Here is a 26,523-nt window from a genome sequence, read left to right as displayed (position 1 = left end):
TATTTTTAGTTTTAACATGAAATAAACCTGAAACATAGCTCTTTTCTCATATTTCAAATAGCTTTTATTTTGAAATTCTAAATTAAATTGTCATGATACTTGGCTTAATCACATTATGAGGTGGTGATCTACCAATGTGAACTAAAATGATTCCTTGGTAACTGGTCATTTAGTTTTAATCTCAAATGGAAATAAATATGAAATATAGATCTTTTTCATATTTTAGATAGCTTTTTTTCCAATTCTACATCAGATTGTCATGCTATTTGATAAATAACATGGTGAGGTGTATAACTACCAATCAAACTAAAATGATTCTGTGGTAACAGGTTGTAGCACACGTTCAGTGAATTTAGCAACATTTTATTATGGGCAACAGAAATCAGAAAATACTGAATAGGAGAGGGCTAAATTTTAACCTGATGATTATATGTAATACAACTCAATAGACTTGAAATATATCCATCAAAACATATGCTTGTATTTGAAAGCTATAGAAAGGCAAAATGAAAAGCGCAGCCTGTAAGGGTTCCGTCTCTGGTTCCGCCCCTCTCTTACAGCCTGCGGACCCTTCTCGTTTCTTCTCAGACTACAGAACTTGTAGAACTGTTAAAACCTCTTACTGTGCGGGGCGCTATTTGACCAAGTTGTCTGATCTGCTGCCTTCTTCTTCCGGATATCGTTGTTGTGGACCACAGAGACGTGAACTGCTGGACCCGCTGTGTAAACTGCGACTGGAGCTCAGGCTGGAACTATCCTCTCACGCTGTGACTTTTCAGCCTCGAGCCATCAACAACACGGAGAAAAGTACGTTGAAAATCCGATGAGTATTTGTTGTCTTTTTGACTGTTGATGCTATATGACTTAATTTCTTATTTGCACAGTTAACTTTAAGGATAGTTGTGAAGGTCCGTGCTCAAGTCTCCCCGCAGATTGAAAAACAAACAATCTTTCAGTAATACTTAGTGAACAGTAACAGAGCTATAACACATCTGCAGTCAAAGTATATTTGCATAAAAGCATTTTTACTAGACTATATGCAATGTTGAAAAAGACTGAAGTTCACTTCACGCTCTATATGATCACTGACTTAAAAACGAAGACCCTGGGATACACGGTTGAAAATGTAAATAGTCCTACACTGATTGGAATGCATGCAACCACTGCAGCTGGTTCAGTGTCAGACAAACGGTGTCCCAGCATGCTGAAGAATAAAATCTCAGTGAGGGTCCATTTAAACCAAGATAAGGTTTTTCAGTAACCCCCACTTACCTATTGAAAGGACAAGGTCTGCCACAACTGCAGAAGTCCAACTTTTTTGAGGACCAAATCAATATATGATAAAACGTTTTTCTGATCGATTTCTTCTATTTTTATCCACATTTTTTTTTTGTCTGACCTTCAATGTTTTTATTTCAGATGAGGCTGGTCTGTTTTTGCTGTGCTCTGCTGCTACTTGTCTATTTTCCTAAAGCGTGTCAGGGTGGAAACATCTTGGTCCTTCCTATAGAAGGCAGTCATTGGATAAACATGGATATCCTTCTTCGAGCTTGTCACGAGAAAGGACACAATCTAACAATACTGCGGTCAAGCAAAAGCTGGTACATCCCAGAGGAATCCTCTTATTACAACACGATTACAGTTCAAGCGGAGAGGAGCTTAGATCAGAAGACCATAACAAAAATCATCAAAGATTTCATTGACTTTGAGAGAGGGGCTCTTCCTTTGACAAGCTTTCTCTACACATCTGTAGGAGTGATCAATTTGTTTGTGGACGCTCACGAAGCTGTGGCTGTGTTTATGACGGGGATCCTGGATGATTCAGATTTGATGAAAAAGTTGAAGGACAGCAAGTTTGACCTGGTGCTCACCGACCCATGCTGGGGTGGAGGAGTGATTTTGGCCAAATATTTAAACCTCCCTTTGGTTTATAATGTTCGCTGGCTATTAGGTGGAGAGGCTCACCTCGCTATTGCTCCTTCACCTTTATCATACATTCCTATAACAGGATCTGGCAACACATACAAGATGACCTTCTCGCAGAGAGTTAAAAATGTGGTTTGGCATTTAGTAACGGAAACACAAAATCACATGATTTCTCACATATACCAGAAAATGAGTGACAAATATCTTGGGCCTGGTATTGACTATAAACATTTGATGCTTGATGCAGATCTGTGGCTCATGAGGGTGGACTTTGTCTTTGAGTTCCCTCGTCCCACCATGCCTAATGTCATCTACATGGGAGGGTTTCATTGTAAACCTGCAAAACCACTTCCTGCAGATCTGGAGGAGTTTGTGCAGAGTTCTGGAGAGCATGGATTTATTATTATGTCTCTGGGGACTTTTGTGAGTGAACTTCCTGCTGACATGACAGACGAGATCGCTGCAGCTTTTGCTAAATTGCCTCAGAAAGTCATCTGGAGACATAAAGGACAAAAACCAACCACTCTGGGAGACAACACTTTGCTGGTGGACTGGATGCCACAGAATGATCTTTTAGGGCATCCCAAGATAAAACTATTTGTTGCCCATGGAGGAACAAATGGAGTTCAAGAAGCAATTTATCATGGAGTCCCAGTTGTGGGTCTGCCTTTGTTTTTTGACCAATATGACAACCTGCTGCGTCTTAAAGAGAGAGGTGGGGCAGAGATCCTGAGCACTAAAACAGTGGACAAAGAAGACAACTTCCTAAAGGCCATACAGGGAGTCCTGACCGAGCCCTCGTACAGGATGAACATGCAGAGACTCTCCAGTCTGCACAGAGATACTCCCATCAAGCCTTTGGATAACGCCCTCTTCTGGATCGAGTTTGTCATGAGACACAAAGGTGCAGCTCACCTGAAAGCACAGTCCTTACAGATGCCCTGGTATTCCTACCACTCAGTTGATGTCTTTGTGTTCCTGGCTGGAGTTTTGTTTCTCGTTCTTCTAATTGTTTTCATGCTGTTGAGATGTTTCTACAAGAGAATGTGTAAGAAGAAAGTGAAACGCGAGTAATCGCTAAAACACATCCATTTGTGTATTCACTTTATATACCAAAATATGCCATCAACATTTTCTGACTTTGTGATTTCGGTGAGAACTTTGACTTATCATTATGCTTCAGCTGCACAGATAAATCAATTTTGGCAGCACATACAATACATCAATAACATTGTTTGTAAAGGGTTTTTTTGTATGTTCTTTTTTTTAATTAGTTAGATTATAATTTGCAATTTGTCTGTATGAAATTAATGGCTGTCGTGACAATCCCTCTATTTTAAAGACCATTCTTTAAATAAACATTGTCATAAGAAAATATTTCACATGGTTTATTCTTTAATTGTTGCCACTGATGATATGTATTATCTTACTCAACCTTTGCTCAATGACAAAGCACTAGTGTTCCTAATAAATCATTTGCTAAGTCAGTATACGATGTCAGAGGTTAATGTGAACAGAGGCGAAGCACAGCTAGTACTTTATTTTATCCCACTATGTTATATTCCATCAAATGTATTGCTATGAATAACTTATCACTGACAGGAGAAGCTGTGTATCTTGATATTTTGGATAATGAGACATCTGCTTTGTCAGGTCTATTCAAATAATTCCACGTTTTGTTTTTTTTACTTATGTACTCCTATAGTTTCAGATTTCTTCACATTTTATGTATAATTGAGGGATGTTTTTACTGATTTACTTTACTTATTTGCCTCACCATCTTAATCAATTAACTCTTGGTAACCCTTTCAGAGACATAACTTTTGTGCGTGAGAGCTCCTCTCTTATCTGCTTTGCTTTGATCAGGACATGATTTTTTATTTTTCGTGATTGTTGAACTTTGGATTTGTAATAAAAAGGCAGTTATCCACTGATAAGACTTTATAATCATAGAACCCACATTGACCTGTGCACACCTTTAAGACCTAGACTCCAGCTACAGGAAAACATAGAACTGTTAAGGGAGTTACATAAAGTTAAACGTGCTGTTGCAGTCAAATAGGTATAATGAAGTATTAATCATTTTATTTATGGGTGCCTTTCATGTCACTCAAGGTCACCTTACAGCACACTAAAACAAAAAACAGTCAAACACAAACAAAATCAACTACATAGAAAGGAAAACAGCAACAGTAAGGAGTACATGTTCAGACAGAATGTGCTCATCGAAAAAGGTGTTGTGAGCTGTGATTTGAAGGTGGGGACTAAGTGTTCTTCCCACAGTTGAGCTCCTCTTCAATTTGCTTTGCTTTGTTTGGATATGAACTCATTGGCAAGAGAGTTTTCGACAGTTACCCCATGAAAGGTTTCACTTGGATTAGGAGAAATTAGTCATTGATATTGCATCATGTAATTCTAACTGTAAGACTGTTGACACTCTGGAGATTAAAAATGCTTGTCGTAGTCACTTAATATGCTAATATCCACCAATATTACAGGCTGGCTGTTTAATTAGTCAGACTCTATTACTAATAATAATTATAAAGGTCGAGCACTCACAGCCAGGGCAAATGACCTTGAGACCAGTAGACTACTGTGTGAAAAGTGTCAAAGTGTTGTAAATGTGTAATATTATACTGTATATGTAAAAGGCACACTGTTAAAAAGAGCACCCTGAACAAAATACAAAATAAAACATAAAAGGACACCAATCAGTGTTATATATGCCTGTATCCTTTAAAAAACATACAACAGTTATTTTTCATGCTGGCAGTCAACCCTCTAGATTTGTTAAAATACATTGTGTGATTTAAAACTGATCCTTCTGATATGAGAGTTTGCTCATTTTCATTATCGGCAAGTAAATGTTTTCCACCTAAGGTTTTACAAATGACATCCATTGACAACCTAAAATTTAAATGCAAGTGAACACTTGTGATAAGGAGTTGATATCTATGTTTTTCTTGTCATTTGTTTTTTCTGGTGATATCTGATTAAAGATTAACATTATGAACATTTTAAAACTCTTTTGTTCTTTCTTTACAGCTGTTCATTGAAGACCCTGAAACTATCTTCTCAAAGTCCTTCTGGAGTTGAAAAACAGCAAGTGTGTTACTCCACATCTTCTTGTTGTCGGAATTTGTCGCTGATTAGTTCTTGCACTAAATTCAAAAATGTGTGTAAAAAATGCATTTCATAATACTTAATGTGCTTCCTTCCCAACTCCAGAATGAAAATGCATTCAGTGTGGATCCTGAGTACTCTCTGCCTGCTCTGTCCAACCATGGTTATTGGAGGAAAAATTCTTGTTGTCCCCTTGGATGGGAGCCATTGGGTAAACATGAAGGTCATTGTTGAGGCCCTGCATTCAAAGGGTCACCAGATTACTGTCGTAAGATCCCCTGACAGCTGGTACATCAAGGAAAGCTCCCCTTTCTATGATTCTATTACACTCCAAATGAAATCTGGATTTGACGAAGACTTTATCACTGCTTTTATGTCTAAGCTGCTGAAGCTTCAGAGGGAGGGGAGGTCTGCCTGGGCACGTTTTAAGATGGAAATGGAACAAGCAAACATTGCATCTGAGATGCATGTGCAAGCATCCAAAATGCTTAAGGTGCTTTTTGAAAACAAAAACCAGTTACAGTCACTACAGGATGCCAAATATGACCTTGTCCTTACAGATCCTGTTCTTCCAGTAGGTGCCATACTTGCACACTACCTGAGGTTACCCCTTGTGTTTAATGTCAGATGGACAAGTCATGGTGAAGGCCATTTTGCAATCGCCCCGTCTCCTCTATCATATGTCCCACTGCCAGGGACTGAATTTTCAGATAAGATGAGCTTTCTTGAAAGAGTTGTTAACGTTTTAGTTTTTGGCTTCTCTGGAGTTCATACTATAAACAACGTCTTACCACATTATGATGGCATAATTAAGAAATATTTAGGTCCTGAGGCAGACTACCTCTACTTGTTTCAGGCTGCAGACCTGTGGCTCATGAGGGTGGACTTTGTCTTTGAGTTCCCTCGTCCCACCATGCCTAATGTCATCTACATAGGAGGGTTTCAGTGTAAACCTGCAAAACCACTTCCTGCAGATCTGGAGGAGTTTGTGCAGAGTTCTGGCGAGCATGGAGTCATTATTATGTCTCTGGGGACAATGATTGGAGAACTTCCCCATGACCTAACCCAGGAGATCGCCTCAGCTTTTGCTAAAGTACCTCAGAAAGTCATCTGGCGACATATAGGTGACAAACCAGCAGCTCTGGGCAACAACACTTTACTTGTTGACTGGATGCCACAGAATGATCTTTTGGGCCATCCCAAAATTAAACTATTCGTGGCTCATGGAGGAACAAATGGAGTTCAAGAAGCTATGTACCATGGAGTTCCCATCTTAGGTCTCCCATTGATTTTTGATCAGCGTGATAATTTGTTCAAAATTGAATCAAGAGGAGCAGGGAAGGTGTTAGATATAGCTACAATAAATAAAGATATCTTTTATCAAGGAATTCAGGAAGTCCTGAATGAGCCCTCCTACAGGATGAACATGCAGAGACTCTCCAGGCTGCACAGAGACACTCCCATCAAGCCTCTGGATAACGCCCTCTTCTGGATAGAGTTTGTCATGAGACACAAAGGTGCTGCTCACCTTAGAACAGAGTCCTACAAACTGCCCTGGTATTCCTACCACTCTGTGGATGTGATATTATTTCTACTAACAGTTGCACTACTATTGTTGTTATTTTTAACTGTGTCAATATGGACATGCTACAGAATGTGTCTAAAAAGGAAAGTGAAACCTCCCTCAAAGGGAAAGACAGAATGATTCTTGCATACTTACCTTGCTTTAAGAAGGGAGGAGAAATACTATGTATGTATATATATATATATATATATATATATATATATATATATATATATATATATATACAGTTTTAATTTCTCTGTAAAACAAAATGTGATATGCTTGACAATGTTTATGCTTAAAAATAGTTGGCTTTTGTTGCTGTTAGTGAGAGAACATGTGTAAATGTTTTTATATATTGGTTAATATAATAAACACAGTCCTACAGACTTTTCTGTAATTCTCTTTCTGTTACTTGTTGATGCTTTGCTTTTCATACCTAATCCTTCCTTCAGGTTGAAAAGGTTCTCGTTCACTCAAATATTTAACACTGATTTAAAAATAAATGAAACTGTTTTTAGGGGGGGGTTTTGTATAAAAAACTGTTGCTTTAAATACAATTTTAAAATTAATTAAAAACAAGTATTTTTTTTATTGGCTCCTGTGAGAACCAATAGAGTTGCAAAGGGAATTCAACAAAGTCCTTAATGGGCAACATCCATCCATCCATTCATTTTCTGCTGCTTATCCAGGGCCAGGTCGCGAGGGCAGCAGTCTAAGCAGAGATGCACAGACTTCCCTCGCCCCAGACACCTCCTCCAGCTCTTCATGTGGGACCCTGAGGCATTCACAAGACAGCCGAGAGACATAGTCTCTCCAGCGTGTCAAGGGACATGCCTGGAAAACATCCCTAGGGAGGCGTCCAGTGGGCATCCGGAAAAGATGCCTGAACCACCTCAACTGACTCCTCTCGATGTGAAGGAGTAGCGGCTCTACTTCGAGGTCCTCCCTGGTGACCAAGCTCCTCACCCTATCGCTAAGGGTGCGCCCAGCCACCCTACGGAGGAATCCCATTTCGGCCGCTTGTATCCGGGATCTCGTTCTTTCGGTCATGACCCAAAGCTTATGACCATAGGTGAGGGTAGGAACGAAGATCGACCGGTAAATCGAGAGCTTCGCCTTTCGGCTTAGCACCTTCTTCACCACGACGGACCGATACAGCGACCACATGACTGCAGACACCGCATCAATCCGTCTGTCAATCTCACGCTCCATCTTCCCCCCACTCGTGAACAAGATCCCGAGATAGGCCTCTACCTCATTGACTTGGGTGATAGACGAGTCTACCTCTGAGAACTCAGCCTCTGCTTCCTCAGTGGAAGACGTGACGGTGGGATTGAGGAGATCCTCGAAGTATTCCTTACACCGCCCGACAACATCCACAGTTGAGGTCAGCAGCTCCCCACCTTCACTGTAAACAGTGTTGGTGAAGCACTGCTTCCCCTTCCTGAGGCGACGAACGGTTTGCCAAAATTTCCTCGAGGCCGTCCAAAAGTCCTCCTCCATGGGCTCCCCGAACTCCTCCCAGGCCAGAGTTTTGCCTCCACAACAGCCCGGGCTGCGGACTGCCTGGTACCCGTCCGCTGCCTCAGGAGTCATATGCGCTAGCAACACCCGATAGGACTCCTTCTTCAGCTTGATGGCCTCCCTTACTTTCGGTGTCCACCACCGGGTTCGGGGATTGCCGCCACGACAGGCACCAGAGACCCTACGATCACAATTCAGAGCAGCCGCTTTGACAATGGAGGTGGTGAACATGGTCCACTCGGACTCAATGTCTCCAGCCTCCCCGGGATCTATGAAAAGCTCGTCCAGAGGTGGGAGTTGAAGACCTCGCTCACAGAGGGTTCTGCCAGACGTTCCCAGCAGACCCTCACTACACGTTTGGACCTGCCGAGTCTGACCGGCTTCCTCCCCCGCCAGCACATCTAACTCACCACCCGGTGGTGATCAGTTGACAGCTCAGCCCTCTCTTCACCCGAGTGTCCGAGACACACGGCCGGAGGTCAGATGACACAGTCTATCATCGACCTCCGGCCTAGGGAGTCCTGATGCCACGTACACTTATGGACATCCCTGTGCTCAAACATGGTGTTCATTATGGACAAACTGTGACTGGCACAGAAGTCCAATAACAGAACACTGCTCTGGTTCAGATCAGGGAGGCTGTTCATCCCAATGACCCCCCTCCAAGTCTCACTGTCGTTGTTTGAATACTTGTGTCAATTTTAATGTGATGAGTACGAAAACCTCCACTCAGAAATTATTGAGGTGAAAAAAGAAATGCTTTTCTCTTTTTTCTAAAAGGCACCATGAAGGAAATGAATACATTATCTGTAAACTGGCCAGTAAAGGTTTTTTTCTGCTAAAAATAAACCACAAAACTATTTTTTAAACTGATAAACTAATTATCATTTTTAAAGTCATACGAGGGTTTATTGATTATTTATCAGCTATAAAAGGTTGTGTTATTAATGCATTTACAGATTTTTGCTAAAGTAAAAAATGACATCCAATGACAATCTTAAATATTGATGATTATGAACACGTGTGTCAAGGGGAAGTAATTATGGCTTTAGTTTTGTGAATATTTGCCTAAAGTTCAAGACCTTATGAATGACATGGACTCCCCTTTGGACTTTCTTATCACCTGTGTTGTACATTAAAGTGGATTACCTTAGACATTCTCAAGTTGAATGTCGAAGGAACAACACGTGTGCTCCTCTCTGTAAAAGGAGAACTATTTCAAGAAATACATTTGATGTCAAAAAAGGTAACTGTATCATTTAAAATCATTTTTAATTTAAATGACTAGCTTCAGTGAGGTTTAAACTGCGGTGTTTCCAAAGGTGGATTCTCACTTTGGACGTACTTGTGTCAGGTACGTGTGTTGTTGTTCATTAGTTCTTTTTGTGCAAGATAAAAAGTATTCAATGTAGACACTAATGCAGTTGTTTTAAGGAACATTAACAATTCTGTTTAATACAATTACAAGACCACTTTCAGATAATAATAAAACTGGTAATTTATGAAGAAGCTTGCTGCACATGTAATGTAAAAACTTGTGAACATAGTCTTAACAAATTCAGATAATAAATTGCACACCCAAAGGACATGTTCCATTTGATAAAAATGCTGGAAATAATTAACACAAATGTCCTTCCTCCCAAATTTAGAATATGTATTCACTGTGGGTCCTGATCACTCTCTGCCTGCTCTGTCCAACCATGATCATCGGAGGAAAAATTCTCGTTTATCCCATGGACGGGAGTCACTGGGTGAACATGAAGATTATTATTGAGGCACTTCATTCAAGGGGTCACCAGATTACTGTTGTGCGATACCCTGACAGCTGGTACATCAAGGAGACCTCCCCTTTTTATGAGTCTATTACACTCCAAATGGAATCTGGATTTGATGAAGACTTTATCACTGCTTTTGCCTCTAACCTGATGGAAATTCAGAGGGAGGGGAGGTCTGCCTGGGCACGTTTTAAGCTGGAAATGGAACAAGCAAGCGCAGCTTCTGAGATGCATGTGCAAGCATCCAAAATGCTTGAGATGCTTTTTGAAAACAAAAACCAGTTACAGTCACTACAGGATGCCAAATATGACCTTGTCCTTACAGATCCTGTTTTTCCAGTAGGTGCCATATTTGCGCACTACCTGAGGTTACCCCTTGTGTTTAATGTCAGATGGACAAGTCATGGTGAAGGCCATTTTGCAATCGCCCCGTCTCCTCTATCATATGTTCCACTGCCAGGGACTGAATTTTCAGATAAGATGAGCTTTCTTGAAAGAGTTGTTAACGTTTTAGTTTTTGGCTTCTCGGAACTTCAAATTTCATTGTTTGTCACACCACATTATGATGGCATAATTAAGAAATATTTAGGTCCTGAGGCAGACTACCTCTACTTGTTTCAGGCTGCAGACCTGTGGCTCATGAGGGTGGACTTTGTCTTTGAGTTCCCTCGTCCCACCATGCCTAATGTCATCTACATGGGAGGGTTTCAGTGTAAACCTGCAAAACCACTTCCTGCAGATCTGGAGGAGTTTGTGCAGAGTTCTGGCGAGCATGGAGTCATTATTATGTCTCTGGGGACAATGATTGGAGAACTTCCCCATGACCTAACCCAGGAGATCGCCTCAGCTTTTGCCAAAGTACCTCAGAAAGTCATCTGGAGACATATAGGTGACAAACCAGCAGCTCTGGGCAACAACACTTTACTTGTTGACTGGATGCCACAGAATGATCTTTTGGGCCATCCCAAAATTAAACTATTTGTGGCTCATGGAGGAACAAATGGAGTTCAAGAAGCAATTTATCATGGAGTTCCCATCTTAGGTCTCCCATTGATTTTTGATCAGCGTGATAATGTGTTAAGAATTGAATCAAGAGGAGCAGGGAAGATGTTAGATATATCTACAATAAATAAAGATATCTTTTATCAAGGAATTCAGGAAGTCCTGAATGAGCCCTCTTACAGGATGAACATGCAGAGACTCTCCAGGCTGCACAGAGATACTCCCATCAAGCCTCTGGATAACGCCCTCTTCTGGATAGAGTTTGTCATGAGACACAAAGGTGCTGCTCACCTGAGAACAGAGTCCTACAAACTGCCCTGGTATTCCTACCACTCTGTGGATGTGATATTATTTCTACTAACAGTCGCACTACTATTGTTGTTATTTTTAACTGTGTCAATATGGACATGCTACAGAATGTGTCTAAAAAGAAAAGTGAAATCTCCCTCAAAGGGAAAGACAGAATGATTCTTGCATAGTTCTACTGTATATATTGTAGCAATCATAGAGCCAATCGCGGGGACTGGATGCTGCAAAGCATTATGGGTGTTCGGGACTTTGGTGTGAACCATGAGTGTTTGGGGTATTGATGTTAATGACTTCCTGCTTTTGGCAGCATAATGTATTGTTGTCCATGTTCTGACTAAATAAAACACCTACTTTGGACAGTGAGGGTTGAATGAGATTATAGCTCATCTTTGAGTAATTTTTCCATGCAGCTTGCTGCAATTTATATATACTTTAGCTTCTGTCAGTCTCTATAATACAACATTTGATGAACCTCTGTGATCTTCAATTAGTATAAATTCAATTAAACTGAAATCTAAGCTAAGAATGTTATAGTTGAATATGATAAGGAAATATCAATATATGTACTTTGTTTTGTGGGGATTGACGATTAACAAACTGGAAAAAAAACAGTTTGATTTCCATTTCAAAATTCATAATTTTGAATCATTTATTGTTTTTATTAAATCCACAAAGTAGATTGTAATTAATTGCTACTGGTATTGTTTCATAATTAAGGTATTTTAGAAAAACAAAACTTTACTTTTCTTTTCAGGTTGTTATCATTGATTTTTTAAAACATGATCTTGCCGTGCCATATTTCAAATATATACACATTCATTGCACTTGCAAACATCTGGCATCATGATATCTGTTTAACTACAGTTCAGAGTTCTTTTGGCTTTACAAGCTGCACAGTCACATTTCAGAGTATGAGGAAATCAAATACAATTTATGAAATAAAACAAATGACTGCAGTTCTTGTGTTTGCTTTCTCTTATATTTCAATTGTTAATCCAAAAGATTTGTTTTCCAGTACTTTTTAAAATAATTTTCAATGTACATGCATTTTGGAACCATTAACATCGATATCGGTGGGAGAGAAAAATCTGATACTGATATTCACATTTATTAAGTTGATCCCCCAAATGCAGTTTTCAAATACTTGTGAAAAAGATATATAATAAAGACAAGAAGTTCAATCAAGTGGAAAGTGAGTAAAGCAAGATGCATTCCTGCTTGATACAAAGTGACAATGCTTGTTGTCATCCATAAAGTACACTCTGACAATGAAAGGCACCAGTTAGTGTAATACAATGACACTCAAATAAAATGATATTAGACTCTAGAAATCCTGTAATATCAGTGCATATCTGTGATAAAATTAGCTAATACAGATATTCACTAGATAAGCTAATATCAGCCAAATATTATCGGCTGGTTGATTCATCTTTTTGGGCTATACTTTAAATTACTACTTTCTTTTATAAATGTCACACAGTATTGAGGATTTATTTTCCCCTTCCATATCCAAGACTTGTGCAGCCAAACATGGATTTAAAAACAAATAATTTCTCACAAATAAAATGAGAGTGACACTCCAAACTTATAGTTTGTCTTTTTGATCAATGCTTAATGTAGGTCTTAGATTTTTGTCACTTTAGGATTTTGTATGTAGTATGGACTACTTTTTTATAGTTCAGTCTTGGGTTTTCATACAGATTAACCCAGTCTCCTAAACAAGATAGATCCTCTCACTTACACCTATCATTCTAGAAATTCACTTAAATGTGTGAATAAGTTCAGCTTTTGAAACTCTAAATAAGCTTCGCAGACTGGTCTATTTCATTGTCTAAGTTTGTATTATGTTTTCTTCATGTGCCATGTTATCATATACTGTATGTATACCAGTACCAACAAATTTCCCCTTGGGGGACAATTAGGTATTGTATTATGTTAACAAAGTGGCTGCTGAAACTCTCTAAAGGACTCATCTTAATGTTAAAATCAAGTGATTCTAAATTGTAAAATGTACAAATGCAGTTTGTTTTTTCTCTTCCAATTACGATTTGACACCATGAAAAATTAACATTCATCTTTCTTTATTTCTGCCTATTTTACTGTCCTAACTGTTTTGTCTTCAAAGTTCTCCTCTTTAAAGACACCGAAAGATTCATCTTAAATCTGATGCATGTGAAACTCTTGATACAGTGTTTTCCTGTCTCTTAGTGTAACAGTGTATAACATTAAATAGCGGGGATGTTACCGGCCAAGTTTTACATTTAGGATCAACCTCATTTATTATCTTAAAGGCACGCAGCATGCTGATCTTCACTCAACCAGTACAAGGTGTAGTATTAGTATTCATTAAAACCTGTGTATTTCCAAGAGAAGGAGAGGACTTAGCGCTACAAAAGATATACAATTGCAAAATTGTATCATTGGCTAAACAGTGGTTGCAATTATATTTAAGGCAAATATCCTGTACTTGCCACTAATAAAAGTAGTTTAAGACTCCCAGTTGTGGGTCTGTATTTGTTTGCCGATGAATATGACACCCTGTTGTGAAAGAGTGAAAGGTGCTTAGTGGATAAAAACAACTTCCTCAAGGCAATCTGTAAAGTTCTGAATAAGCTCCCCCCACAGGAAGAACATGCAGGGTCTGCTCCAATTTCTACACTTAATAGGCTTAACTGGCACTTAGGCAACGTTGTAAAAAAGAAACAAGAAACACAAGTTAGAACTCTACTTAGCTGTATTTGTCAATTTTGTCAGACCAGCATGGATTCTCCAGGCAGCAGATTCTCCAGCCTATTAAGCTACTGAACAACAGTCTTTTCTGGAATAAAGTGGCCTGAAAACAAAAATGTGCCATTCACCAGGTTACTACCAACAGTTTTATTTTTCCTATGAATGGAAACTGCTTTAAAATGATCAGTCTTTTTTTTTAACCAAATCCTAATTGAATTGTTAAAATATATTGAATATAGCATTAAGGAAAAATAAAACAAGAGGTGCATTGGTAAACATAGGTTGTGGATGTTGAGCATCAGTGGTGAGTATTTCATGTAAAATGTAGTGGTACTTGGGTACAACATGAACTTATTGAAAATGTTCCCCCTGCTCTTGTATGATGTTTGTCTCTCTCCTTCTGAGGCAACAAGGTGCCCTCAAACACAAGCTGAAACATTTCAGGTCCAAACAGCTGATATGTGCCTCAGGCAGATGATATGTATTTATCTGAATAATTCTTATGACGATGACTCACATGTTCGGAGCTGTTTGGAACTGGAAGAGGAAGACATGGGTTTACTTGTGTTGAGAACATGTAACACAATGTACATGTCATTATAAGGAAGTTAATAGGAACAAGAATGGTGTCCAAGTGTTTTTTTGTCAATCTTACAGCTGACACCACAAAATAAACATCGATCAGGTGACTCAGTAAACAAGGCTGTTGCTAATAAGCTGTGAAAAACTAAGACCCTCTTTGTTTCACAAAGGTCAATATGTAAAATATACCGATTTTGAAAGAACCAGTGCATAGGGAAGGACTTTTTCTGTTTTCTCCTGTACAACAATACTCCATTCCATCTTCTGCACTCCTTTGATTATCAGAGTGTATAGATTCTGTACAGCCCAGCTTCTCTAACCAGGTTATTATTATTATTAATTTTACTTCAATGTTTTGTAAATGTCCCATTTTAATGCTCTTTCAAATTTGAGAGTTACAAGTGGCTCTCATACACATGGACTAACACACAATACAAAACAACAAACACTGGTCTATGAGGTCTGAAAGGCTTTCTGCTCTGGGGTTCTTTCATACCTAATGACCTGTGTGTGTGTGTAGGTGTGTGTGCGTACACACACACACGTGTTACTGTCAGCACTCTTGAGTTCTTGTACCACAGCGACAGAGGTGGCTCTGTGGGCTGAATACTTCACTCCTCTCATTGACCAGTGTTCTCTTCTTACTCCTCTTCAGTGTCTCTGTAAACTCGTAATTCTTTTTAGTGTCAGACAACAAGAGAGGAAGACAGAGAGAAAGAGAGAGAAAGAGGGAGAGAGAGGGAGGACTGGTTGTTTCAGCTGACACATCAGTAAGATGCTGCAGGAAATGGTAACATCATGACACACTAGCATGACCAGCATTGCCCTCCACACACACACACACACACACACACACACACACAGACATCAGGGTACATACTATAAGTGGCACTTTATGTGATAAATACTGTAGACCCACTTACACATATCTTGCACAATTGACACTCACTAAACTCCACTAAATTATTGTCTTCTCCATGTAAGAGATGTCAAATTCAAAAGTACTATCACAACAACCATCTGACACAAATCTTTTTTGTTCTGTTAGTGCTTTCCCCTGCAGCAGTGAGTATGTTCAAGAAATTTATAAAGTCAGCTTTCATAGACAGCTTGGTTTCTCTCCCCACCCCTTCACATTGTTGCAGAATTCAAGTCCATTGTCTGAGTTTATGGAACCAGTGGCAGCATCAATTTGACTCTCACAGACATAAGATGACAGAAACACACAACAGGATCATTTCACCATCAGGGGTATAGCATGCAAGCCTTGACTGGTCTCTCCAAAAAAAGCTCAGTGAGGGGGAAGTGGAGGGGAAGTGACTTATAAAAAATAAGTGATAGAAATCAAATTTCAAAAAGGCTCACAAGACTAAAAGTTCTTGAGCTACTACATTTGCGATTTTGTCAATCTTCTTTGAGTGGTTATCAAAATGAATTATGAAACAGCATCACTAATAGAACATAGGATCTTTACATCTAGTGTCAATATTTTTTGTTTAATTTAGGCTCAAGTACTGCAGAATAAAATGGAAGAGAGAAAACGCAACAAAAAAAATCCAGCTGGTGACACAGCAGCATGTACAACCCTGAGCAACAGAAACGAGTGAGTAAATGAGTAAACCCATTGATGAGACGGTTACATTTTCATGTCATTAATAATAAGCTTTGTTCATTCGTTATTGTTTTGATGCATGGTAACTCCACCAGATGTTTCACATTCTACATCTACAGTTATTCTTGGCACTGGATCAAAAATTATCTTACCTTTACTGAATGAATGGAACCCTAAACTTTCTGCCTCAGTGAGTAATCTGCATCAGCAGGTTTTCCAGTAAACACTGAATCACATCAAATGAGTTTCAGGCGTCTTGTGCTAAGCGGTAAATCAATACATGTTTTGACAAGCATCAGAAAAGGTTAGGAGCTTCAGTCGAAGTTGAAATTGTAAGTGTTGATACGTTTAAATTGTTGCCGGTAAAGAAGCCACGCATGTTGTGTTACACAGGGGGATATTTTGTTTAGTGTTTCATTAAACTATCTGTTAAGCTGATGAGTTCACATGTTTGTAATTGGTTGATGGAGAAACTACTTTAATGAAGGCTTGATGAGGCCAATGCAGACATGATGCAGCATGCTGAGTACATAGTGGATAAATACAAAATAAAATATGTACTGGGTAAAGACTGGAGACAAGTTTGAGGACAAAATTTCACAGTGTATTATTATTATTATTATTATTTTTTTTTTACATATAGGCAAAGTAAAAAAGAAGGTAAAATATTTGCCAACCACTAAACACTTGACCTTTAATCATGGCCAAAAGAATTAACAAATTTGACCACATATCCATCTATTGGATCAGTGGTTCCTGTAGTGGGGGCCTTGAGCCACCAAGAGGGGGATAGTGACATGCTTTCCAAAATATAATGAAAGGAGTGTGTTGTGTACTGTAGTTGGCTGTGCACTATATTGTATGTTTCAACCACCTCCACCTTATTTTGGGGGATCAAGCACTGGATTAGATATGACACTATCTATCCTTAAGTTGCCCAGCTTCACAATATGACCTCAGAGAGGAAGCAAGGAGTCAGCAGTTAGAACTACATGGCAGTAAGATGAATAGGAAACTACTCATGACTCAAAATATTTCCCCCAACATATAAGCCTCATCCTAAGCTTCTGACCTACAGTGCGGCACTCACTCTTAAAGAATAAGTAGGTTGATTAAAAAAGGTTAATGAAGTTAATAACAAGCAATATCTTATTTACAGCATAAACTCAAAAGCAATGCATGCAAAAGCAATTGGTACGAGTAAAAAAAATGTTGCAAATAGCCAAAACCATGCATAACACTGGTGGTAAGTCAACTCAGGCACACCCCTAATTATGAACATCTCTTTGCTGAATACAATGAAAATAGATGAGTTACTAAAGGAAAATCTGAGAAAACTGAGCAAGGTTTTTTGGGGTCAGCCCTGGAATGCCTGGAGTCACCACAAGATGCAGGGCTAACTGAGCTTCATTGCTAAGCCTGTTCAGACTTCTTCATTTTTAGCCCTCCGAAAAGGCTTATCAGGAAGAGCACAATGTCATAATTCTAGTTTATCCTTAATTTTTTATTTCAAATTAAATGACCACAGGTCATAAACCTGAAATAAAAAAACAAATAACATCAAATACTTTTCAAAAATATTATTCAAATAATATAATATAGAAATCAAAGAAGCCTGCAAAGACAAAAAAATGGCTTAAACAATATAAACTACATTACCCAGAATGCCTAGCCCCGGAGGAGCATGCGCACACCGACTCTACCGTCACTGGTTGCTATGGACGCTGTCACAGAACCCGTGTCACCCGTGCTTCTTCCAAGTGATTTACACGCACAAACGAAACATAATGACGCGGCACTACACCGTAAATCACCAAACCAAACCACCGCCTTCACCAGAAACCAGCAGATTGCTCTAAACCAGTGGTGTCCAAACTTTTTTTCTTGCGGGCCAAAATTGTCGCGTTAGAATCGCTCACGGGCCACAGGGTTTTTTTTGTTTGTTTTTTTTAATATTGGAAGGAACTTTTTGTATTTTGACCTGTTCAAAAAATAATGTAAATACACAATAACTAATTGGAGTGGGAAACTGTTGTGTTCTAATTTTTTGGAAAGAATAGTCAGGCTTTTATAGGTCTCCCTCGCTAACATGAAAAAGAAAACAAGAACAAAATATGCCATCTGATGAGGCCTGGGGCCAAAATCTTTTGATTCTTCGATTTGAAGTCAAGGGCCACAAAAAATCCACTCAAGGGCCACAAATGGCCCCCGGGCCGCACTTTGGACACCCCTGCTCTAAACAATCAGACTCCCGTAAGTGGCTAATAATGATAGCCTAATGCTACACAGCTTCTGCGTTGCCGCGTCTCGCGAGCTATGTGGACTATTTTGTTCGCCTGCGTGAACACACGGAGAAACAGGCAACTTTCATGAGAAAAACCACAAAGGTAAATGAGAGAGCCCTTAAAGCTAGCTACCACATTGCAGAAGCTGCGGGAGGAACTTAAAGTTTTTCTGACAAATGAGAGGTCCGATGACGCAAAACTGCTTGCAAGTGATGAGTGGTGTGCAGGGCTGGCATACCTGGCAGATATTTTTCATCACCTTAATGAACTGAACACACGAATGCAAGGCCGAAATGAAAACCTGCTTACAAGTACAGATAAAATAAATGGATTCCGTTCAAATGTGCACCTCTGGCAACATGTGGAAACTGGCAACCTTGAAATGTTTCCACTCACCAAGAAATGGCAAGATGTTAACACTGCTGCATTGTGTGAGATAATAGTTAAACATTTGAAAACTTTTGAGGAGAAGATGTCATTTTATTTCTCTTCAGCCTTCACTGAATGCCTTGACTGGGTTAGGGACCCTTATAGCTCAGCATCAGTTGTTGGAAAGGACATGACTTTACAGGAGCAGGAGGACCTATGTGAACTGAGACAAAATCGTGGTTTAAAGCTAAGCTTTGCAGATCTACCTTTGGACAGTTTTTGGTTGGCTACTGCCAAGGAGTTCCCTATTCTGGCAAACAAAGCTATTTTGACATTGCTCCCATTTTCCACGACATATCTGTGTGAGGTGAGCTTTTCAAGCTTCACTGCTATAAAAACTAAAAACAGAGAGAGACTGAGAGCTGTTGAGGAAGAGCTTCGTGTGTGTCTTTCTTCAATTCCTGCCAGGATATCAACTTTGTGTTCATCCAAACAAGCCCAGGTTTCACACTGAGTGAGTAGAAATATTTTTATTTGTGTTTATTTGATACCAAATAAACACAAGAATTACTTTATATTGTTAATATGGGCTACATAGTTTCATTTTTTTTAACATTATCGACTGGTGGTGTGCCGTGAGATTTTTTCAATGAAAAAAGTGTTCCTTGGCTCAGAAAAGGTTGAAAAACACTGGTGTAGTGCAGTGTATTTTAAGACCAAATCTAAATATCTTATGTTATAAATATACTGCTTTCATTATCTCTCGAAGTTGAAATAGGAGAAGCCATGAAGCATAAAATGATTGAGATAGACAATGTCCGCAGGCAGCGGCAACGCAACAGGACGGTGAGGGAGCGGGCAGTCATTCTACCTACGATGGCTAACGATGAGGTCAAGAAGCGCCACTCGACATTTCTTGCTGCTCAGTGTCAAGAGGAACCTGAGGAGAAGATACAGACCAAGGAGAGAGCCAGACAAGAGACGGTGGAACGAAAAGCCCTGGAGTATAAACATACTAAAGAGCGCCGAAAACAAATAGAACAGAGTTTCATTACTTATAATTACGAACTAATGTTGCAAAACAATAAAGACAAGCAAAAAATCAAAGACCATGAACAAAAAGAGATACTGAGAATGGAAGAAAGAGATAGAGAGATGGTGAGACAGAAGAAAATCGAGGATCGGACGCAGGAAATAGAGATAGGACGGTTTTATCAGGCAGCTAATTTGGCCCTTATTATCGAGAAAAAAGAAGCCGAGAAGCAAAGAATCGAGGAGGAGAAGCGCGAGATAGCCAGAGAAGAGATGATGGACCATACAGCCCAGGAGGACATTCGGCAGGCTAAAGAGCACCGACAACAAATAGAACAGGGTTTCAATACTTATATACATTTATTATATACTTAATAAATGATTGACTCAATTTGAAATAAGAGATATTACTTTTTGACTGTGTTAAAGTAACTGAAAAAAGTCAAACAAAGCTGTTGTTCATTTCATGTGTTTTTGAATTCTAATTTATGTTTATGGATTAACCTTTTATTCTATTGGAACAACTTAAAAAAAATGCAGCAAGACTTTAAACTGGAATACTTAATTTAATCAATGCACTTTTTTAGATGAAGCAAGGTTTGCGTCAACCTGCGTCATGAGGCGGGAATGCGCTGTAACACTGTGCATGTGTCTGTCACGAGCCCACTGTAACTGAAGCGATGAGTCTGCAATTTGACAGACGATCTGACATTTTTCAAGTATACTCCTCATAGCGTTCCTGAATTTTACACTGGTAAGTGAAAACTACAAGACATTACATGACAGTGAGGGGAAAAAACTAGTGGAAAATCGCAACCCAAATTTATTTTACTTTTCAATTAATTTGTTTTATTTATTGACAGCATTTGAAAAAAGCTCCACAACCCAATTTTGGGTCCCAAACCACCATTATAATAAGTCTGTATTCATGTCAAATGTGTTTTCCCTCTAAATTAATTAAGCTTTTGCAACAAACAACTTTGATCTGCTCAATTTATCCACACACAGACACAAGCGAGCAGCTGTACATTAACATTATTAAAACAAAGCTGATTCTGTTTCAAACTTGCATAAATAACAGAATATCTGTTAAAGTACAACTGGTGAACTCCTATAAATAATGGAATATCAAGTGGGATTTTTTGAAATGCGAGTCATTGAAAAATTAAGCAGATTAAATTTGTTGCAGAGACAAATTTAGAAGAAAAAACACATTATATATAAATACCACGTTTACTGTAATATAAACATAACACATCATATTAAAAGGTACTCTATGTCATTGTATATGTGTATTATTCATCTCTCTTATCACAGGTTTCCTGTTATTCATGCATGTGGAAATGCAAAGAATGTGGCAAGCTATACCCAAGAATAGTGCAGCTTCTTAAACACCACAGAGTTGATGACCTGCATTATGGGAGGGGTCATGCCTTTTTGACTCACTGGCCAAGGTGAGTCCTCAACCTTTTTTTGATCACGGCCATTTTGTGTAAATTTACATCCAATGTGAAGCTACAAGCAAACTAAAGGGCACTACCATTAGCCTGCTATTGTTAGCCTGCTAGTGTTGCTTCCCCGACCTGGCCTAGGGGTGCCAGGGAGGAGAGTTTCTCAAACCTTTATAAAAATACAAAGTGGCCATAAAGTTTAGCTGTTCAGCTTGGCTGCAGGATTTATTCTCTTATTACACTAATTAAACACAACCTTTCTGTAACTAGTATTACATTTACATTAGACAATACGTGAACCTCAGTAGCTGTCTTTACTTGAATTACTCAGTCTCAAACTACACATCACAAACCTACAAACATCAAACGTCCATATTTGCTCTCTGCATGATTTCTGAATCCTTAGTTTAACAAAACAAAAACCTTTAATGTGCCTTAATATGGTCACATGCTCCGTAATGTCACCATGCATAAGCACCAGGTGCGCTAGCCCAGCATGCTAGTGTAAAGCTTCACATCTCTATTTCTCACACAGGTAACTGTAAAAATACTCGACTTCAAACATTATATTCTTACTGATGTTGGGTCCAGCCAGGATGATGTGTCCCTTTGGAGAACTATGACAAAAGACTCTTATTCCCAGCATGCCTTGCAGGTACTCCCAGAATGCTTTGCCACACCTAACACATAGGTGTGAAGTTTGGGAGGGATACAACCAGTTGTCTCCCCTTGTTCTTCCTCTTCCACACGTCGTCTGGAGACGTCCGGAGATACTTCTCTGCATCCTTTTTCACAGCACGCTTCTCTTTGTTCAAAAGTTTTGGCACGCAGCTAACCCAAGGCCTTGTAGCATACCGACATCCATCTTTACTTTCATTTTAGCTTAAAACAATACTTACTTAATTTAATTATGTACACTTTTTTTCAACCCTTTACACTAGCGCAACAATGCAGCTCAAGTTTTGGTTTCATGCTGGTGCTCAAGGGCGACATCTACTGGATCAAAACATTTCATATTCGTCTAAAGTTAGAGGAGATTTCCCCATGCTATTGTCTTGTCACTTTTGATGAATACTGATTTTTTGCTAAATATGCAGAGCATTGAGGCTGAAGACCTAGAGCAGTCGACCCTGACAAGTTTCACCATTGAGATAGAGGATCCTTTCCATCAACCCAAAGAAATCAAAATTGTCATCGAAGGATCAACAGTCATGAGCGACCTGCACTCAGTTCCAGTAGCTTTTGCCATGTTGTTTGGTCTGATTTATGCACTGAATCTAAAGTATCCAAAAACACTCCAAAAGACCTTTGAGTTTGTGCAGAAAGTCCTGATGGAACTTGACAGGAAAAAAATGTCCCCAAAACTCCACAGATTAAGCACCCTGCTGTCCAGCCCAGAGTAGACGGTCTTCATGCACTGACGTGCACCGTTATGAGTCTTGCAGTTTGGGATATTTGTATAATACATGAGACTTTGTGCATTTTCACTGCAGTATTGCTGAGGTTCAAGTTAAGAGACATAATTTGGACATAGTACATTTGAAATGGAGCTCAGCGTAAGTTCAGACAGGAGGACTGGTGTTATTCTTTCATTCATTCACCTCTTCATTCATTCTTAAACCACACCCCTACTACTACCTGTATCCCTGGGTCTTTTTCAAACCGTCCACTACACCCTAGCCCTACCCACTACCCCTCCGTTTGCGCGTCCACGCGGAGGGCTCGCCATATTAAAGAGCATATTGCAGGTTAAAAAAAAGTTGAGATTAACACTTCATGTTGTCAGATAAGGGCTGTAGAATAAGTACATCAATTTTCTGTATATTCTTCAACACATAAGTGCTCTAATTTAAAGGAGAAAGTGAACTCAAAAGGAGAAAGTCATCTCCACTCGAATGACCTCAGCCCCACGGGCAATGGCAGGACACGCAGGAGCAGGAATCAACCTGATCATCCAAAATTTGTGAAGTTTGGTAATTACCTCAAAGCTGCATCATGTCTCTCACAGTCGCTTAAATTTTATTTCTCAGTGACAGCGTTCCGACCGACCGACCGACCGACCGACCGACATTTCACTCTGACAGTTGTCCGGCTGGCAGGTAAACCCGGGAGAGCTCTCTCTAATTCAGCAATGAGTGCACACAGAGTGGTTTACCACTGCTAAAGTATAACTGATTTAGCATGCGTGTTGAACCTAATTTAGGTGGTGATGATAATCATAGATTAAAGCGCACGTGGAGTTCTCACTATATTGTCAGTCAACGAGGTGTGGCTAACCAGCCATAGAGGATTCTGCTCATGGCTCCCGGCTCTGGCTTCTCCACCCATACCAACCAGCAGCTCAATCGACCTGCATTACAATTATAAGAGTTGCAAGTACGAACAGTAGGTGATTGTCCAGTTAAGGCACACTATTTGGCGTGTGGTCGGAAGCAACATCAGCAGACCGATGGACTCGTGCAGGAATATTTAATCCCGAAGTAAATCAGAAGATCACTAACTTACTATTTAAGCAAAGGGTACTTTAGCCCCTTCATACTAGTCATGACCTCATTCAGCGGGTCGCATTACAATCGTGCCTCTTTAACATCAGTTCCAGCGAGCCATGTCTACTCATAAAGTCAATGCTAAACTTTCATCATATTTCAGTGCATCCCTAGATTTTGGGGGGAACTGCACTCTGCATCGGCATGGCAGTCTACAGGCCATTTACATTTAGGTTAATCGTAACGCAAATCGGAGGACTCGGTGGGTCTGCACATTATGTATCTGTCTCGGCTTCAGTATGGACCGCAGATTTGTAAACTGTTATTAATCCAGGTAAACGCTTCTTGATGAACTCGTCTGTTTTGTCATAAATCGGTTACAACTATTCAGTTGTACACTGCATCCTAATCGTTCAGTCGCAAAAGCAACGAGAACTCAGTCATCATGGCAGCAGGACGGTCATTCATTGCTATAATTCATGTCCAACACAATCCTAATCATCCACCATAAAACTGAAATTCCGTATCTTGGTCTTCAATTCGTTCAGACCTTCCTGGACCTGCAAACTTCGTCAGGAGTTACATGTGTACCAAGGATGCTGCTAATAATGCTAATATGGTTTGCTTTTTCTGCAGCATCTCAATCTGGTCATCACAGGTTCCTGAGCATCAAGATCCGACTTCTATTTTTATGCATCTTGTATTTCTTTATTCTACATCATTAATGATTACAAATGTTTTCATAATCACTTCTTCATGACTTTAACATTCTACAGCTATTACTCCACGCATGTTGCCATGGTAGCACTTAAAATAATTTCTGAGTATGCTGCATCGCTCATGAAGCTCTGGTTAGCTTGCTTGCGTTGGCTGATTGAATCACATTGCACCAAGGTCAACTAAACTTATTTCATACCGGCGACGTGTTACATCAATCACGAGCCATAAATAAGTTAGGTTCATAGCTATTCAGGTAATTCCTTTAGAATAGTCAGCGCCACATCAGCAATCAATCCAGGTGTCCTTTTTCTCCTCGACAACTCGGATGATGGTCTTCCCCTGACTTCCAGTCCTATATTCGTCCAGATATCTAGCGGTTCGGTAAGCCAAAGATGACTAAAACGCTATCAAATGGTAAGAAAAACATATAACTTGTGGTGGTGTATTTCATGATGTTCTATAAGGTTAAGTCTAACTTCCTTCTAAATCACGGGCGTCACGTCCTGGTCCAGGTAATCTGATATGGAAAGAAATGAACTGGCAGCCAAAAGACTCTCTTTTCACTGAGAATCCTGGACCTCTAAATGATGATGCTGCTGGTCTTGATCATATCATTCGTAAGCCTGACCTTGAAATGTACTGGTCTACAGATGACATTTTGGCCACCCCCTACTTCAACAAGGACACGTCCCGCAACCGGTTTGAAATCAATGGAGATTTATACACTCCAATGATTATGAATCAAGGCCAGCAAATAGCACTGACAGGTTGTACAAAGTCCGCCCTGTCTTATGTTACCTTATATCTAAATTCAGTCAAACGTATCAACCTAACACCAAGTTTTGCATTGATGAGGTTATGCTTCTGTGGCGGGGACGGCTAGCGTTCAGGGTATATAATCCCCAAAAATCTGTCAAATATGGGTTCAAATCCTACATCCTTTGCGATTCTGACACAGGGTACTGTTACAAAATGAAACCCTATTGTGGAGAAGGCACTTCCCTGGGAGACACAGTTGTCTCTCTTCTTGATCAGGTTTTTGTTCAACTAATGTTTTATTATTGAAAATAACCAATATTTAAGTGTTTGTAAAAACAAAGTATTTCTGAGTGTATAAGAGAAGAAAAATGTATAATATAGTTTGTAAATGTTGTAGTGCTATTCAAAGAACATTTATAATTTTATGTAATCATTTTTATTTATTTTAGTTATTTATTTTAAAATATAACTGTAGTTGTCAAATGAAAGGAAAAAGAATCCAAAATCACATTTCTTTCTTGAAAATAACTGTGTTTTACAAAAGTGCTGTTTTCTCAGCTTTTTGTCCGGAATGTTGTTTTTTTGTGAAAATGGCCGATATTCAAGTGCTGATAAAAAAAAGATTGAATGAAGCTTGAATATATATATATATATATATATATATATATATATATATATATATATATATATATATTGTGTATATGAAAGCAGAGGCTCTGATCTTTCTTTTGATGTATTCAATATTTACATATTCAAAGAACAAAATATTCTGTGGGTCTTGAAAGATTGGTGAAAATGGTGAAAAAGGCTGGCGCTGGCTGGCAACCATTCTAGAATTCTCTGGCGGGGAAAGTGTTAAAAGCTGATGTTCGACAGTAGATTGGTGTTTGTTAAACGTCCTTGCTGTCACGACATTACAGTAACATCTAGCTTTTATTTTGGGACAAACTCAAAATCCCAAGACTGTTGGGCAGTGAGGGTTGTTCAAGGTTCAAGTTTCCTTTATCAATGTGTATGTTTTTTGTTATGCAATTATGACATGACAATACAACAGCCCTGGTTCAATAAATAAATAATTTTATTACAAAACAATAAAAAACCGTGCCGCAAATACAGTTACAGAACTTATCTCTATGTCTACTATTGGCGGGGAACAGCTATGATAGAAATCAGTGTATACATGATTTTACATCTATAGGTGTCAAAAAGTTAGATCATTAAGAATTTCAGTTTATTCAGATTTATCTGTTGGCGGCATGAGGCAAGAGGGG

General features: G+C 39.2%; 3 protein-coding genes across 3 annotated transcripts; all 3 read left to right on the top strand.

Moving 5' to 3' along the window:
• The first annotated feature begins 684 nt into the window (after positions 1-684).
• Positions 685-3,303, top strand: LOC306821056 (UDP-glucuronosyltransferase 2C1-like). The gene is made up of 2 exons (XM_079339228.1): positions 685-807; positions 1,420-3,303. Exon 2 carries the CDS (start codon positions 1,420-1,422, stop codon positions 2,998-3,000), a length of 1,581 nt encoding a protein of 526 aa, XP_079195354.1. The 5' UTR covers positions 685-807; the 3' UTR covers positions 3,001-3,303.
• LOC306821055 (UDP-glucuronosyltransferase 2A1-like) lies at positions 717-6,784 on the top strand. Its single transcript, XM_079339227.1, has 3 exons — positions 717-807; positions 4,972-5,032; positions 5,155-6,784. Exon 3 carries the CDS (start codon positions 5,156-5,158, stop codon positions 6,752-6,754), a length of 1,599 nt encoding a protein of 532 aa, XP_079195353.1. The 5' UTR covers positions 717-807; positions 4,972-5,032; position 5,155; the 3' UTR covers positions 6,755-6,784.
• Positions 6,785-9,365: 2,581 nt separating this feature from the next.
• Positions 9,366-11,405, top strand: LOC306821054 (UDP-glucuronosyltransferase 2A3-like). The gene is made up of 2 exons (XM_079339226.1): positions 9,366-9,386; positions 9,790-11,405. Exons 1-2 carry the CDS (start codon positions 9,375-9,377, stop codon positions 11,383-11,385), a joined length of 1,608 nt encoding a protein of 535 aa, XP_079195352.1. The 5' UTR covers positions 9,366-9,374; the 3' UTR covers positions 11,386-11,405.
• The last annotated feature ends 15,118 nt before the right edge of the window (positions 11,406-26,523 follow it).

This window comes from Symphodus melops, assembly GCF_947650265.1.
Source record: "Symphodus melops genome assembly, chromosome: 3".
NCBI classification, from domain to species: Eukaryota; Metazoa; Chordata; class Actinopteri; order Labriformes; family Labridae; genus Symphodus; species Symphodus melops.
The sequence above is the reverse complement of the archived record's forward strand: the minus strand, read 5'-3'. Positions and strand labels throughout refer to the sequence as shown.